This window comes from Dreissena polymorpha, chromosome 5 (assembly GCF_020536995.1).
Source record: "Dreissena polymorpha isolate Duluth1 chromosome 5, UMN_Dpol_1.0, whole genome shotgun sequence".
NCBI lineage: Eukaryota > Metazoa > Mollusca > Bivalvia > Myida > Dreissenidae > Dreissena > Dreissena polymorpha.
This window is the reverse complement of record NC_068359.1, coordinates 76,050,793-76,067,612: the sequence shown is the minus strand read 5'-3', so window position 1 is coordinate 76,067,612 and position 16,820 is coordinate 76,050,793. Positions and strand designations below refer to the sequence as shown.

At 33.7% G+C, this 16,820-nt stretch overlaps 1 protein-coding gene across 2 annotated transcripts in view; it reads left to right on the top strand.

Moving 5' to 3' along the window:
• The first annotated feature begins 13,941 nt into the window (after positions 1-13,941).
• The window catches only part of LOC127882361 (uncharacterized), a 54,202-nt gene continuing 51,323 nt past the window's right edge, over positions 13,942-16,820 (top strand). The window contains exon 1 of one of the 2 annotated variants that reach the window (XM_052430953.1): positions 13,942-14,005. In XM_052430953.1, coding sequence (XP_052286913.1) covers positions 14,000-14,005 — 6 coding nt within the window. In that variant the 5' untranslated portion in view covers positions 13,942-13,999. The remainder of the gene's footprint in view (positions 14,006-16,820) is intronic. The other variant, XM_052430952.1, reaches the window with a different exon arrangement.

Genomic DNA, 16,820 nt, shown 5'->3' with positions numbered 1-16,820 from the left:
TGTATGGCACATGTTGTTGTTATGTGCGAATACAAGTTGTAACAATTCACTAAAAAACCAATTACCGTATTGTCTAAAATATACATGTATTTAAATTCAACATTTGTTGTCTTTTTTCTTGCATCAAATCCCAGCACTCTGTGAACCACTGAACTGATCACCATTGTGTCAGTTTGTTGTATATTTTGTGCTGTTCAGAAGAAAATCTAAGTCCCTTCAATCTTGTGTTCTATAATAAGAATATAAACATCTTATTATATATTTGTATAGGATGAAGAGCATTTAAAAAAAAACAACATAAATCTCTTTTCAGTATATTTGGAGTCATTGCCGTATTTTTCTTGTGAAGATAACTATAAAGTCAAGATTTGATGTGTGAAGCATAATTCTTGAACTTTGTACATAGACCATAACCCTTCATCCAGTATTGACAACAGCCCAGTGTTCTTGTTTGGAGACTATGGTGAGTGAACATAGTGAAGATGACCTTAACTTTTCTTGTATGTTTAGACAGTGTCACAGTGAATTTATTCCATCATCAAAACAGCTATATGAATGTATTGACACCAATATATGTAGGATAGAAGTTGATGTATACTTACTCAACCTTTATTATTGTGAACAATTTTAACAGCTATAGCCTATCTCAATTGGAGAGGAAACAAGAAATGTATATTTAAAAACATCTATTTAAAAATACAGACAGCTTTGAAAAATGTCATTTTTGTCCTAAATATACAAATACAGGACAATAAGTGCGTCTCCGTTTTTTGCTGTCTAGCTATTATCAAGAATTCTCAAACAAGCGATTGTTCGTTCCGATACTATGATTCATTATTTGTTTGAGATCAACTTCATCATTGTTAATATATGTACCGTGAATTATGCCACCATATAACATCACCTATTTTCGTCAGTGAAAAAAAAAGTGACAGTTAAAATAACAGCAAGAGTACAATAAACAATACAGCACACGCATTATAAGTATTGGAAATTCATGCTAAGTACATAAAATAACCTGAGCAGATATACGACTTACAAACATGGACACAGTCGAATTTGAACTGCAACAGCAGGAGAGAACGCGTATTGTAGCATGTTGTCCTTTATTTATTGCAACAAAGTAATGGTCAAACAGTGCGACACAGCATCAAAGCACACAACACGCAGCAAACTCGAAAACGTGAATAAAGGATGAACTGCGCTTCTACAAACACACTATACTTAAAGAAACGTGTTCAAGAAGGTATCATAAAGTTGTAAGTCAATCCAACAGCGCGACCAAAATGTAACTAAAAAATTAATACCGACATTACTCTAATGTTTTGTAAAAAAAAAAACCAGTGCTATCTGTAGAAATCAGCCTTCTTTTTGCAGTTTGCTTCAACTTCAATGAGATACTCTTCAACGCCTAGAGGATATCTACTGTTTGCTCGCTACAATTCTAAGTGCAATACCATTTGTCCCGCCATTTGTACACAATTATGAAATGAAGTATAAACTTGCTCCAATTTACTTATTTTCCCAAACTTATTTAAAAATTGCAATAACTCTACCATCAATGATTTATCATTTTTACACTCGAACATACACAATATAACTATCTAAGCAAACGTGACGGATTGATAATATTTTCTTCTACCTACATCCCAACCGTTGATTTTTATGTCCCCCACTATAGTAGTGGGGGACATATTGTTTTTGCCCTGTCTGTTGGTCTGTTGGTTGGTCTGTTGGTTGGTTGGTTTGCGCCAACTTTAACATTTGCAATAACTTTTGCAATATTGAAGATAGGAACTTGATATTTGGCAGGCATATGTATCTCATGGAGCTGCACATTTTGAGTGGTGAAAGGTCAAGGTCATCCTTCAAGGTCAAAGGTCAAATATATGGGTCAAAATCGCTCATTTAATGTACACGTTTGCAGTATTTCAATATTCAAGATAGCAACTTGATATTTGGCATGCTATGTATCTCATGGAGCTGCACAATTTGAGTGGTGAAAAGTCAAGGTCAAGGTCATCCTTCAAGGTCAGATGTCAAATATATGTGGCCAAAATCGCTCATTTTATGAGTACTTTTGCAATATTGAAGATAGCAACTTGATATTTGGCATGCATGTGTATCTCATGGAGCTGCACATTTTGAGTGATGAAAGGTCATGGTCAAGGTCATCCGTCAAGGTCAGAGGTCAAATATATGTGGCCCAAATCGCTAATTTTATGAATACTTCTGCAATATTGAAGATAGCAACTTGGTACTTGGCATGCATGTGTATCTCATGGAGCTGCACGTTTCTAGTGGTGAAAGTTCAAGGTCAAGGTCATCCTTCAAGGTCAAATATATGGGTCAAAATTGCTCATGTAATGTCACTTCTGCAATATTGAAGCTAACAATTTTATATTTGAAATGCATGTGTATCTCATGGAGCTGCACATTTTGAGTGGTGAAGGGTCAAGGTCAAGGTCATCCTACAAGGTCAAACGTCATATAGGGGGACATTGTGTTTCACAAACACATCTTGTTGAAATTATTATGACATTGTTGGTTTTTGAAGGCTTAATGATATTCCATTCTGATTATAACTTCAATCATTAAAAGCGTCTATTTAAAACGTTATAAGATTGCATTCCCTAAAACATGAACATTTTCGCGATTGCATTGGCAGTCAGTCTTCCCCCAGCATATAATTCTCGCAAGAAATCTATGCCAAATCCCATTTCAGACAGCTACACCGAAAAAAACGCCATACGAGATCTTCAAGTACATAATTAAAATACATCTATAAATATGTCAACAACTCGATAATAAAGACGACCAGAGATATGAAACAGGATAACAGCGCTGTTGTCTTTGCAACACATTTTATTTCAAACAATACTGCGAACAGATACATAAAATGTGAAAATAATACAATAGTGTTCCAGTATAGATGTCTCTACCTTTTCAGAGATGGTAAACAAGGTAAGTTGTATAGTTTATTAAAGTGACGCATAGTACATAATCATTTGTATTTAAAGAAATAATACCACCAGTACATATGCACTCATTTTCTCCGTGTATCATGAATCGCAAGTTTATGCACTTAAATTCTACGGATAAATCGTTGATGTAAAGTTCGAATAAGGTAGTCGAAATTGTATTTCCCTCTTCTACGGAGCCATGGGAGCATTCTATGTCGATGTAGTCCGTCAAGTGTCCATTAACATCGACCCGTGCACGAGAAGTTCTATACAGATGTAGCCCGTAAGGTGTCCATTTACATCGATCCGTGCACGAGAAGTGCTATACAGATGTCGCATATGTTAAAGAAAAGTCCATGAACGCCGAGGGATAATAGTTTTGCCAACAAGCAGTTTCTGTCAACCCGGTCAAAGGCATTCATCATGTCGATAGAGCGCGCATTTGTCGATAAGCATTGCGATTTTCTACTTCGAATTATAGAGCACAGTGTAAATAGAAGCACAATGTAAATAGTTTTTTTTCATAAATATTATTGGTTCATAAGCAATACAATTCAATGACATACAAAGCAATAAATTTAAAGCTACAAAGCAATAAATTTAAAGCTAATTCATAATGTTTTGATATAGATCTACATTTTTTTAATTACACTACCGTGTTCTAAAATATTGTTTGGCAGGAGGATTTAGCGATGTGCAAGTAAAGTAGTATTTTTATAATTATTTTCGCCATCCTATACAACTGTCTACAATGTGGGCAAAATTCGTGAATGTGTTGACAAAATGTTGTAAAATGAATATACCCTATAATAAACAATAAGAATGTTACATTTCAATCACAAGAATGAAGTTTGTGTTACTTCAATGTTTAGTTAGACTCATGTCATAAAGGAAAACACATGTTTCCTCTGAAGCTAATAAATTGATGTACAGGACGTATTTGGATACACCAATTGCCCCTCATCAATAGCTGTCTTATACCTATGGTGTTAACAATTTTAAGTTGTTCAAAAATGAAGCCATCAGTTAATTTTACGCGACGAATGTAATATTGTAAGGTCAGTTGACACGAAACATCTTTCATTGTACTGTTATATTCTGTAATCGCCAACAAAAATCTTTCTTGTAATTCATTTGTATCAACAAAGGTAATATTTTCGCCCTTTTTAGTGTAATATGTACTGACAATTTAATATGCTGATAGTATTTTAGAATATTCATGCTTGTTGGCAAAACTATTATTCATCGGCGATTATTCTCGATACTGTTAATAATCGAATCAAATAGCAATGCTCGACGAACCACTAAAACAGGTTTGTTCGAAGAACGCTCCTATAAATACGGATACTTCGCGTGTGGCCGGTTGACTCATATGTTTTAATTTCACTTCCATTCTTCTTTTGGTTTTCTGTTTTATATCTATAGGTTTATGACCAGCAATATGTAATAATGTAAAATAAGCCGCGAAAACTCCGCGTTACATCCCGTACTGCGTGTGATGCAGCTAAGAAATGCACAGAAAAAGGCATTCGCTATCCTTGATCTCATTCATTCAACTATCAACGCCGTATATCTTTTTTAAAGATATTTCTTGTTTCATGCACGGACTCTAGATTACACGGATATGAAACGGGACCGTTACGCCAAATATCTTGTTGTGTCTAAGTCACGTGACCGTGTCGTAACTATCGATCTTCTATCGAAGCGCCGAGGTTATAAATTTGATGTACCCACTCACGTATTTTGTTAAATTATAGTTTCATTTCTAGGCCGATTTTGACAAATTATTTATCATTACAAAGCTTACGTAACGTTGTTTTCAGATATATAAATATATAATAAGTTTTTCTTCTGATTTCGGCAGCCCGGCGAGTTATAACTTTAACTTTTGCAAATAACATACCGTTTTGGAGTTTTAGAATCTAGATTTACGGTTGACATGTTCGTACTTTATACATAATTGTAGCGTTTATATTTGGAGTTCAGTTTTAAAAATAACATCTTGCTTAGGAGAATAGAATTCTGTATACGATAGAAAAAAAAATTGTTTAAAAACGAAAGTAATTAAGGAATGAAGGCGGGAAAATGTAGCGCGCGTTCCTAACGCACTGAACTGATGCTGCGGTCTTGGCGATTATGCTTTTGTTTAGATACCGGCCATTGAATTTCCTTTGCCATGATTATTATATTTTTTATGAAATATATTGAAATATTTTGTTCTAGAGACATATCCATAAAGCTAAGTATTAATGAAGATTAATAAATTTACGATTTCATCTCTTGATTATAACACAGAAAGGGTGTTAATTTTATGATGAAACAGCGTATACAAATGTATAGCGGACCCTCTTGATATTTTTCGGCTTTGCATACTTCAAATATAATGGGTGTCAAAACATTCATCGTTTGTTGTTTATTATCAAAAAGGTAATTATGTAAAATTATATGAAAGGTTATTAACCATAAATTATCAATTAATTAAAATTATTTAAAGATTCTTGAAAATCACGGTCAACTGTCTATGCATGTATATTGAAATATCTTTATAAGTTAACAGAGTTATAAATATATAGAATTCTAAATTAAAACTCTGTATTATTTGTATTTTTCGGAAAGATTATTTAACCCTGTTGTGGTCAAATGAGAATGCTGTTTTTAATTATGTTGTTCCGTACACTACCATACACTCTTTATAGGACTACACTACAAAATGACGGAGTTTTTTTACCGGTACCTGCTAAATACGTTAAATGTGAAGTATTAGATTTTTTAAAGGTTTAAAATGTACATGTATAGGTATTAAGCACTTATAATTATTGTGATTTAGCTGGCTGACATCTATACAGTATTTAGTTTATGGCAATCTGTATGGGCAGATGACTATGAATGTTTTCAATACGCTACATATCTTATAAACGCAAAATTGAGTATTTGGCGTTACATTACTCCAAGAAATGACCACTAATACCACGAGAAGACATGGAGGTATCATAAAAAGTGTAAACTGACCAGACATTGCCACCTGTGGTTAGGGACCAATATACAAGTATAGGTCCCTGCTGTGGCGTATGACACCATAGTGTTATTTAGTATTGGTCGGCACAGTATCTGATCATAACGAGATAATTGGCTTGTGCTGAACACAGGGGCAATAAAACCACAGATCTATCAATAAACAAGATTATTGAGATATCTTTTATTGAACACCGCGATAAAAATGCTCAAACCATGGACTCTAGATTACACGGATAAAAAACATGGCAACATTCTCAGAATCATCACTGCTATATGTGTAATCACCTAACAATTCGTCTTAAAATAATTTATATATTTGAGTTGAAGACGATGTACTGTTGTTTAAGTCTGAATAAACTATCTGTCTGCCTGTCTAAATCCAAGCCGTCATCGTCCCGGTAAAAAAAATCTGATTTTCAATAGTTGGACATGATGCCCTGATGTCAAAATACGAAATGACCCGCGTAACACGGACCGTGATTTTCAAGAATCTTTAATAAATTGATAATTTAAGGTAAATAACATTTCAAATAATTATACATAATTACCTTGTTGATAATAAACAGCAAACGATGAATGTTTTTGACACCCATTTTATTTCAAGTATGCATGCAAAACCGAATAATATCGAGAGGGTCCGCTATATACGCTGTTTCATCATAAATTTTACACCCTTTCTGTGTTATAAACAAGAGCTGAAATCGTTAATTTATTAAGATTCATTTATAATAAGCTTTATTGATATGTTTCGTGAACAAAATACTACAATATATTCCCTAAAAAAATATAATAAGATGGCAAAAGAAATTAAATGGCCGGTTTCTAAACAAAAGCATAATCGCCAAGACCGTAGCATCAGTTCAGTGCGTTAGGAACGCGCGCTACATTTTCCCGCCTTCATTCCTTAATTACTTTCGTTTTTAAACAAATTTTTTTTCTATCGTATACAGAATTCTATTCTCCTAAGCAAGATGTAATTTTTAAAACTGAACTCCAAATATAAACGCTACAAATTGGTATTAAGTACGAACATGTCAACCGTAAATCTAGATTCTAAAACTCCAAAACGGTATGATATTTGCAAAAGTTTAAGTTATAACTCGCCGGGCTGTCGAAATCAGAAGAAAAACTTAACATATATTGATATATCTGTTTACTACGTAACGTAAGCTTTCTAGTGATATATAATTTGTCAAAATCGGCCGAGAAATGAAACTATAATTTAACAAAAGACGTGAGTGGGTACATCAAAATGTATAACCTCGGCACTTCGCTGTACGCTAATCGTAAAAGATCGATAGCCACAACACGTTAAAACGCGCGGTGGTAAAACATAAAATGTGTATTTCTTGTGTTTAACTCGCTATAAATCCATTAATAACAACGGGAATATACTAAAAGTTATATTTTTTTGAAAGAGGAATTAATAAGCAACAAGATAACGTATAAACCAATAAAATCGGATGAATAGGTCTTGCATAAGATTGAATTTACTACAGTAAGGGTCAAATACTCGATTCATCTCCTTTCAATATACACTCCGTGTTTCATGGTATGATAACTTAGACGAGCTGCTTCGCAGCATCGTCAAAAATCCTACCAAATTTGGTAGGATTTTATATTTTGGTTTAAGTATTAGATCTATATTATGAAAAGTAGTATCATTTTCTTTTATATTTTGAAAATAGTATATAAGTTTAGGTTCTTTATAACAAAATTAATTACCATATTTTTAACAAATAGTTAAAAGAACAAGTACGGTACAATTATTAAACCACGTGGTTAGGCTATCATCACGTAGTTGGTTATGAAGGCAGGGATTTTGATCCAGCTATGCTGGTTCCAGTCAAATCTCTGCGCGGAGGTTAAAAATGGAATAGCAAAATATTCTCCCTGTTGTTGACAGGAATATGGAAGTAAGTACTAAATATGAGAACATGGCCTTTAAGTATAAACGCTTTTGCCCTGGCAATCCTCTGAAAATAAAAGGTGCACACACAAACTGTATTGATGTCGAGAATTGAGTGTAAAGCTGTTCTATCTATTAAGCCTTTTCATTAGAGATAAAATTGTTTCATGCAGTAAAACAGTGTTACAAAGACGCGGATATGTTTCATAGTTCTGGTGGTATACTCAAATCAGCCAATGAAATAAATAAAGTGTATTCATTCGTACCTAGCCGCGGGAAATTTTATTTGAATTTTATTGGACACTTACAAAGGTCAGGTAAGGTGAAAAGCTGGCTTAAAGGGATCTTTTCACGCTTTGGTAAATTGACAAAATTGAAAAAAGTAGTTTCAGATTCGCAAATTTTCGTTTTAGTTATGATATTTGTGAGGAAACAGTAATACTGAACATTTACCATGGTCTAATATAGCCATTATATGCATCTTTTGACGATTTTAAAACCTAAAAATTATAAAGCGTTGCAACGCGAAACGATTGAATAATTTGGAGAGTTCTGTTTTTGTCGTTAAATTTTGTGAAACTACGAAGATTGCTTATATAAGGTATAAAATACTCGAAGTATACATACTCGGCGGAATAGCTCAGTAGGCTAAAGCGTTTTTACTTCAGGACTCTGGCAGGACTCCAGGGGTCACTGGTTCGAAACCTGGTCCGGGCAATGTTCTTTTCCTTTTTTTAATTTTATTTTTGATTATTTACCGGAGCTTTTACGATCCAATGTTTACATTTATCAATATAAAGCATTTAATGAATAAGTTAAAAAAAATGCCAAAATCTGTGAAAAGGCCCCTTTAATACAGCTTTGCCGAAAAATTCTTCACAATGGCGACCTATGTAAAAGACCAAGCCCGATTTTTCTAATCGGCATACCTCGCTGATTATCATTGATAAAGGAAAAGGAAGCTCAGCTATAAACAGAACAGCATATTCTGGGAAAAAGATTTAATAATAGTTTGAAAACGTTAATTTTAAATCAGTTATATTCAATCCATTATATGTTTATAGATCAATGAAACAACTATGCATTTTCTGTATTGTATTTGACATTTGTAGTGATTCTGTAAATAAATTGCGAATGAAAACGTGTATAATTAACGTTTAACGCGATCATGAGTGTAAAGAAAACGAATTATTTCAAACCTGCCATTTGTAAACGTTGTAGCGAGTATGGTAAATAAACAGCATAATAGCCGTATACTATCTATGAAACTCGCTCTTATGCGTGCTGTCTCATTTTGCATATTTAATAAACTTTTCAAACAGAAATTACAGAGCCACATCAGTGCACATACTATGTTTGATAATTCATTCGTTTGTTGGATATTGTTTGCTGTTTTAGACACATATTAGGTCATATCGCGGAGATTTAGTCAACCTTACCATGTGTTCATGGGCGAACTCACGTACGTATTCAAGTACTCTTACGGCTATGTGCTCATACCTACTTTCGGGAATCATCATGAAATTATTGCCCTACTTAACGAACAAACATGTCCAAGCTTATTGAATAAGAGAAAAAACAATAATCAAACGAGAAAAAATGTGAAATCAGGTCCGTGCACATAAAATCATTTACTTAGGAAAAACAACGAAATAAAAAGTTTGGTATGATATACATGTGAAATTAAAGAGCATGGTGTAATTAAAGATCATGTCAAGTTTTGAATATATCTGCTGAAACGTAATGTAATAACCCACAAACGTTTTACTGTAACAGAACGTAAGATAATTGGTACAGAAAATACACGTCGAATATCTTTTTAAAGACATTTCTTGTTATATTTGATCGAGAATGTAACCCGCCTTCCAGTTTCGCTGAATGGGTCAAGTTCCTCACGGGAACTACTTCCCCGTACCCCCAAATTTTTTTTCTTACCCAAAATTTTTCATACCCAATTTTTTCGTACGCAATTATTTTTCGTACCCAAATTTTTTGTCGTACGCAATTTTTTTTTTCGTACCCCAATTTTTTTAAACCATTTTTTGGGGGCATTATTTTTGTACCCACAATTTTCGTACCCATTTTTGTTTCGTACCCAAAATGTTCGTACCCACATGCACAATTTTGGTGATGTAGATAAACTTAAATTGATGCTTTTATATCCATCCTCTTCAAAAGCATCGTCACATCAGTACTGTCAGTACTTTGATTTGCTATTGCAGAGATTGTATGTGAGAGCAAGGAGCGACAACTCTGCGTGGAGATTGATTCCACATTACCAGATAATAAGATGTATTCATGTTTAGCGGACGGTGTTTTCTTACCAGATCACCACGAGGCTATGCTATAATGTTTGGGGCATACTATCTCTGCCAAATAAATCAATAAACGATTTATAAAAAATGACCAAATTCAACTTGTCCGCTATGTAACTCAAGTACCGGCAGTTTTAAAAGTATCATCATCAAACTTGATGAAAATGTGTCTGAGGCATAATATCTCGGCACACTTTGATTCACAGCCTGATCGCTTGAAGCACTTGTGAATGGTAGCCGTTGAATTAAAAAAAGACGAATTACCCTTGCCCGCCCTTTAACTCAAATAGTTACACAGTGTCTTCATGTAAAATAAATGTGACATTTTTTCATCGGCCAGATCATTTGATGCAAATGAAATATCACACATTTTCCGAATAACCTTTCTTACATTCTTTCATAAAGTTAAAATCACCTTCAAACTAGTTGACAATATGTGTTCGATAATCATTTTTTATAGCTATTACAACTCTTTTTTGCACCTTCAGCTTTACAAGAAATGTATTTTGTATTCACAGATCAGTGTCAGCCAGACCAATAAACGTGCGTATTTTGTGACAAAGTGGCAATCTAGAAACCGGATCCAAAACGGATATACACAATTCATTTGTTTCGAGGTATATGCGACCTCCATGTGCACGTTCCTCGTAAAGAGTTATGGCCATAGCGAGCAATATCGATCCCGAATTATCGCGTGAGGAGCCAATATTACTCTAACAGAAAGCGTGGTATATTGTACATGCAGGAGTGCGTGTCGCCAATAGTACATGTATAATTACGTACGTAAGTTGATGCAGAATGTGAAGTCTGCGTTGTTTATGCCGGTAAGCATATTGTTCATAACCTGTCGTACGGATTTTTGTGAAGATTCTTGAAGCTATGGAGTCCTCGAGCTAGGGAACAAACGAGGCATTCGAGCGGATTATGCAAGAGAAATAACGTTTAGTTTACAGTTCAAACGTGATACAAGAATAGTTAAGGGAGATACCTAATTGTTTATAATATCTCATGTTTCGTAGTATCGCATAATTCACATTTTGAAGCATTATGTCGAATTATTACTGCGTGGATGTTGTGAAACATACTGTGCATGTTTTATTTTAGTAATAAATGTCAATAATTAAAACCGAAATACAGTAAGTATTTTAAATAATTTGTATTTCTTATTTAGTCCTTTTATAACTACAAATGCATGTATGTAGAAAATACATCAAATATAAAGTTCTTCTATGTTTAACAGCTCATTAAAATACCATAGTTCCGATGTTTCTCAATAGCCTTGTTGTCAACACTCGATTGACCTCAAGTTATGACTGCCAAACAAATGCCGACTTGAGTTAGGTATAAACATCTAGATAGGTTAGAAATGTTACGGATGCAAAACTATTCGTAATATTGCGGCAGGTCTTAATTCACGCCGGTCATCCGGATACTTCGATGAACGGATGGCAATCAGATAAAAGACGAAAAACATACACACCCACGATAGGTGAGTTCTTCAGTTTTGTTTTTATTCATGTTCTGTGCATTGATTTTTCAGGCACGGACTATTGTTTGGCCAATAAATGGTATAGCATTTCGTTTTGCGAAGAAAGAAATCCGGAGAAGAACGATGGATTTCCTGAAAACAAAACACGATACAAATACATCGAAAATCAGCATAAGCTTGGTGATCAGAACATTTAACAACAAACTAAAAATACTTAGTAAAATCAAAAAAGGTATTTATTATTCTAATTGAAAGATCAATATGTCTATTGATGTTAGAACATGTTAAGTTTGAAGTTTACTAACGTATTTGAAAAAAAGTTTAATGAGTCGGGTACCAGATTTTCATGGACACTTCTGTAATCGATCATCTACGTTTTTTCTGTTATCCGACGTGCCGTCTGTCTACACATCTTGCATACCACCTATATACACATGTCCAATCTTCGTTCGTATTTCATTGAATACTATCGCAATTTCAGTATTTTAATAATAATCACTCTACATGTATGCTGGATTAGCAAACACTTTCTTGCAATATTTAATAACTAGTTCCATTTTGTCGCTATGATGGCCTTGTCTCATTTTTGGCAAAAAATCGACCATTCTTCCGAAAAATATTTTCTTTACAACACAAAATGATATACCATTTATCAAATCCACCACGACCAATGTCTCAAAATCTAGTATTTAGGATATAAATTTGAAAAAGACTGAGGAACTTTCGTTCCGCATATGGCTGTTATTTTCCTCTATTATCGAAGTGCAATCCGTATATCGAGGAATCCGGATAACCAGTGTGTACTTGATTATTTTAAGAATGTCCCGAAAAATAAATTCATTAAAGGATTCAAGGAAACGCGATTGAACAAAATATATGCTTTAACTTAAATCACATCTTCTTTCGTTCAATCCCGTAACATTAAATCGTGTCTTTTTGGAGCTAAACACATGTATACGCAGAAATCGGAGGGGACCGGCAAACCTATTCATGGTATCCCGTCATTTCGTTGGCATTCATTTTATAGCGTTTCGATTGTATCGATATGATATCAACCTCATTGTGAACACCTGAACCAAAGCATATGTGTTACGGATAGGGTATATGCTATATTGTAAACTTTTGCAAGATCGTTCAGTGGTTATCGTCAAATCCATATACGAATATGTCAAAATACATGTATGTGTTATCAAACAATGGATTTCTTATAAGTTTAAGTCTTATGTCTAACTTACAACTGGTCGCTCAATATGGAAAATCATGACCGATAAATGATGTATTCAATCAAGATGGACTAATTTTGTATTGGTCAATATGCAATATATTTTTGAAGCGAGTGATTTCACTTTTGGTTTTATGGGTCTTCAGGGGTAAAGTGCTAAACAAATAAAAACGTGTATTTCATCTATTGATTCATAAACGGTTTGACTTACGATGCATATTGACGCATTTTCACAACAATGCTTCATAGGATTGTGAAACTGTGAAAAAAGATACATTGTATCTATATGTATTTTTAACAAGTGGCCAACGTCACACAGTTGCAAAACGGTTGTATTTTCAACATGCGACACGTGAGTTCGCACACTTTGTTTTATAACACAGTTGAAAAATACTATTTGAGGCAAAATAATGAAACATTGCAGGTAATGTTCTAGAATATTGGTAATGTATCAAGACAGATATGATCAGGTTTAGACTGTTTCGACTGCATGTTTAATTTAATCGCACTCACGCGATGAATTCCCTGTGACTTTATGATGCATAAGGCGATTGATTGCGCAACAGCAAAAAAGTAGTGTAACATGATTTTATACAAATCTCGCTGTTTACGATTTTGTAACGTGTCCTCCAAGACGCATGTCCATCCGGGAATGTACCACCTCGCTTACTTACCACTCTGGATTCTCACATTATACAGTTAGGAACAGGAGTACCTTATACAAGTCTTAATACATGCAAACATGTCCTCCTCCCTATTGTCCGGTTGGATATTTTTGTTTATAAACTTTAAAAAAATGTTTCTTGATTTAATAAATTGTTAAAAATATTCCAAATTATATGGCTAACAGTATTTTCAGATATGCTCTCTTCAAAATTAACATTTAGAAGAGAACAAATATCTTAATTACTTAGTTTTTTTCGTAAATTCATTAATGTTTTAAACATAATAAATATATACCAACGTTTCCGTTTTTGAACTGCCAAACAGACCAGATTGAACTATGACCGTTTTTACTCAGTAATTTTGCCATTTTCATGACGTGTGGATTTTCGAAAATAAAAACCGAAAGAAGTTTTACCTCAAATGTGGGTTTGTTTTCATAGATTTGCCCCCTCTATGCAATCGACACCGTCAGCAAACACCCCCAATTAACTATTTTCCATAAGCATGAGATGTTATAAGTGTGTGTCGAACGCATCGCATGTGAATTTTTGCTATGATCGCGAAAGACCGTAGACCAATGGTTCAAGATGGCGGGAAAAATCATGGGGAATGAAAAGTTTTGAAGCCGCATTATGATAAAAAACACTGCTCACCTTCGATTTACAAATCCATGGAACGTTACTGGCTTTATATCATACAAACTTATCAAATCAGTTCTGTTTCAGTTAAGATCACATTTTGTAGTAATCGAGAAACACAATTTTGATATTCCAACACCTGGTTAACCTCTCTTTTTTGTTCAAAAATTTGAAATTTGCAATGCCACAAAAAACATTTGTTCATAATCACTTATCATTATGCAGAATTCAAAGTTTAAAATTTTATTTTGTCACAGACATTCCCAAAAGTGCCGGACCTTCGGACCTGACTGACGTTTTTAAGACAGGTCTGATTGAAAATGCTATATTGGCAGTCTGAATGTCCAGTTAATAATAAAAGAGCACAATTATATTTATTTCATTGAATAAAATCTGAAAATTAAAGAGAGTTTAAAAGAAATATTAGCAGTAAAAATTGCATCATAGTTTTTCAGGGATTTCAGTAGATTTAAAAAACCTGGAGTCAAAATGACCCAAGGTCTCAAAATTATGAGAGGTCAAAATAAAAATGGTAATGGTAAAAATACTGAAGTAACTTGAATTGTTCCTAAATGCATGTGTAAGGTTTTGTTATTGCTTAGTTATCATGATAATTAAAAAAACATTTTCACAAAACATTTATTATTTCTATAAAAGATCATTTATGTTCCTTTTTTTCAAGTTGGATTGTGGAAAACAAATGTGTCAAAATGATGCAAGGCTAATTGTTTGCAGGAGTAAAAAATGTGAAAATTGCAACTTGCTTGCATTAAAATGCAGGATTCTGCTTCAATTGAAATCACTGACTTTTTGTTAATGAAATGTTCCTGCGAATGCGCACTGCACACATCCAAGTAAATATTGTCCAAAACTTTTATGGTTAAACAAAAACCCGTTCTGCAACTCGGATCGTTGTAATCGGCACATTAACAGTTTGTCCCCGATAAAATATGCTTAATAGTGCATTTTCATTGATTTTCTTTATCTTTGTGGCCAGTTTATTGACATTTGTAGCATAATTCTGAGTTGTCATATAATTTCGCGACCGGGAAATAGTTTCAATAAAATGTTCATAATACCAATTATTGCTTTCTGCTTTAAAAACTTTTAAAATCTGTTTAATTATGTTATTGATATCCAACATCAGGGCCCTTAATCTGTCAAATCCACGGCCGAAATTCGGCCGCATTCCCCCCTAAAAAGTATGCTTTTTTCCTCTTTTGGGGGGAAAAATTTCCCGTAAAAAAAACAAAAAAAAAAACAAACTTTTTTCTTAAATTTTTTTTTATAGATAGATGTCTCATGATTACTATATCTCAATTCTATTTTAATTTAATCTTGTCAAACATACTAAAGTATGAAATTAGCAAAGAATATAGTGCAAACATGTACAAATGTAATAATTAGAGAGTAAGTTAAAAATCCCCCAAAAAAGGAAACGTCGCGAAAATTCCCCCTGCTATGGGTAGGGACCCGCTTCCCCTAAAATGGATTGAGGGCCCTGAACATATGTTCTGTTGTTTTAGGTACTTCATTGATTCCTAACAAGTATACCGGTAGATGTGATTTGTTTAAATGTAAAAATAATTGTATTTTCAGTCACTGTCAGACAGAGCTCCAGATAAGGTTTTGTGAAATTCTTAAATTACTACCAGATTTTCAAAAAGAATTCTTAACTCTGAAATTTTATTCTTAACGTTACTACTAAGTTTTGGAAAATAATTCTTATTTTTTATTAATGACCTAAAAATAAATAATAATGGTTCTTTTCATGCAAAAGAATCAAAATAAACATACTAGCAACTTTATTTATACGAGTTCAGCAGTGTAATTTTAGTATTATACAATTTTATTTTTCAAATACCTTCATATGCCCAAACTGTGCTTAGATTGCATGCCTTAGATGAATTTTTTACATATTTCACAATTAAAACGGGTCTCCCCTTCAATCTTTTCAACGATTAGCCACGGGACTTGTCCCTTCAACTCGTTCAATGTTTTTTTGTGTGTTTAAATTTGGACCCGTCGTGTCGCGTTTTTGTTTAGCTTTTCCGACTGTGTCGGAAACTGAACATACAACATCGTATAAGATCATTTCTATAATGTCTTTCTAAACATTTAACTTCGGCTCACTTTGCGTACAATATGTTAAAAGCGTGTTTTTGGACGCTTTGCAGTTTTTAGGACGCTCTCTGGGCGCCGCCATTGTTTTTTGACAGATAGACTGTATACGCCGCTTTTATTGGAAAAAATGCGCTTTGTTAAACAAACCCAATAACCATTCTATATAAGCACCGCAAAGATCTTTAATACTCGAAAAGAACTCAATAAAAATCGATACGAACCGATGTAAAAATAATATTCGTAACTTGATTTTGTAATTCTTAATGGTACGACAAGATTTTAAAATAAATACGTAACGGACTTGAAAATAATTCGTAATTACGAAAATACGACCCTTATCTGGAGCTCTGCGGTCAGAGTCACTTAACTATGATCAGCAGTGTTTTTTTTTCTTAAGTTAGGGAAAAGGCCTGGCCTTCAATTTTAGGTGAAAAATATCGACAAAACTGAGAATGGGGGAAATTATTTCCAAGGTAAAC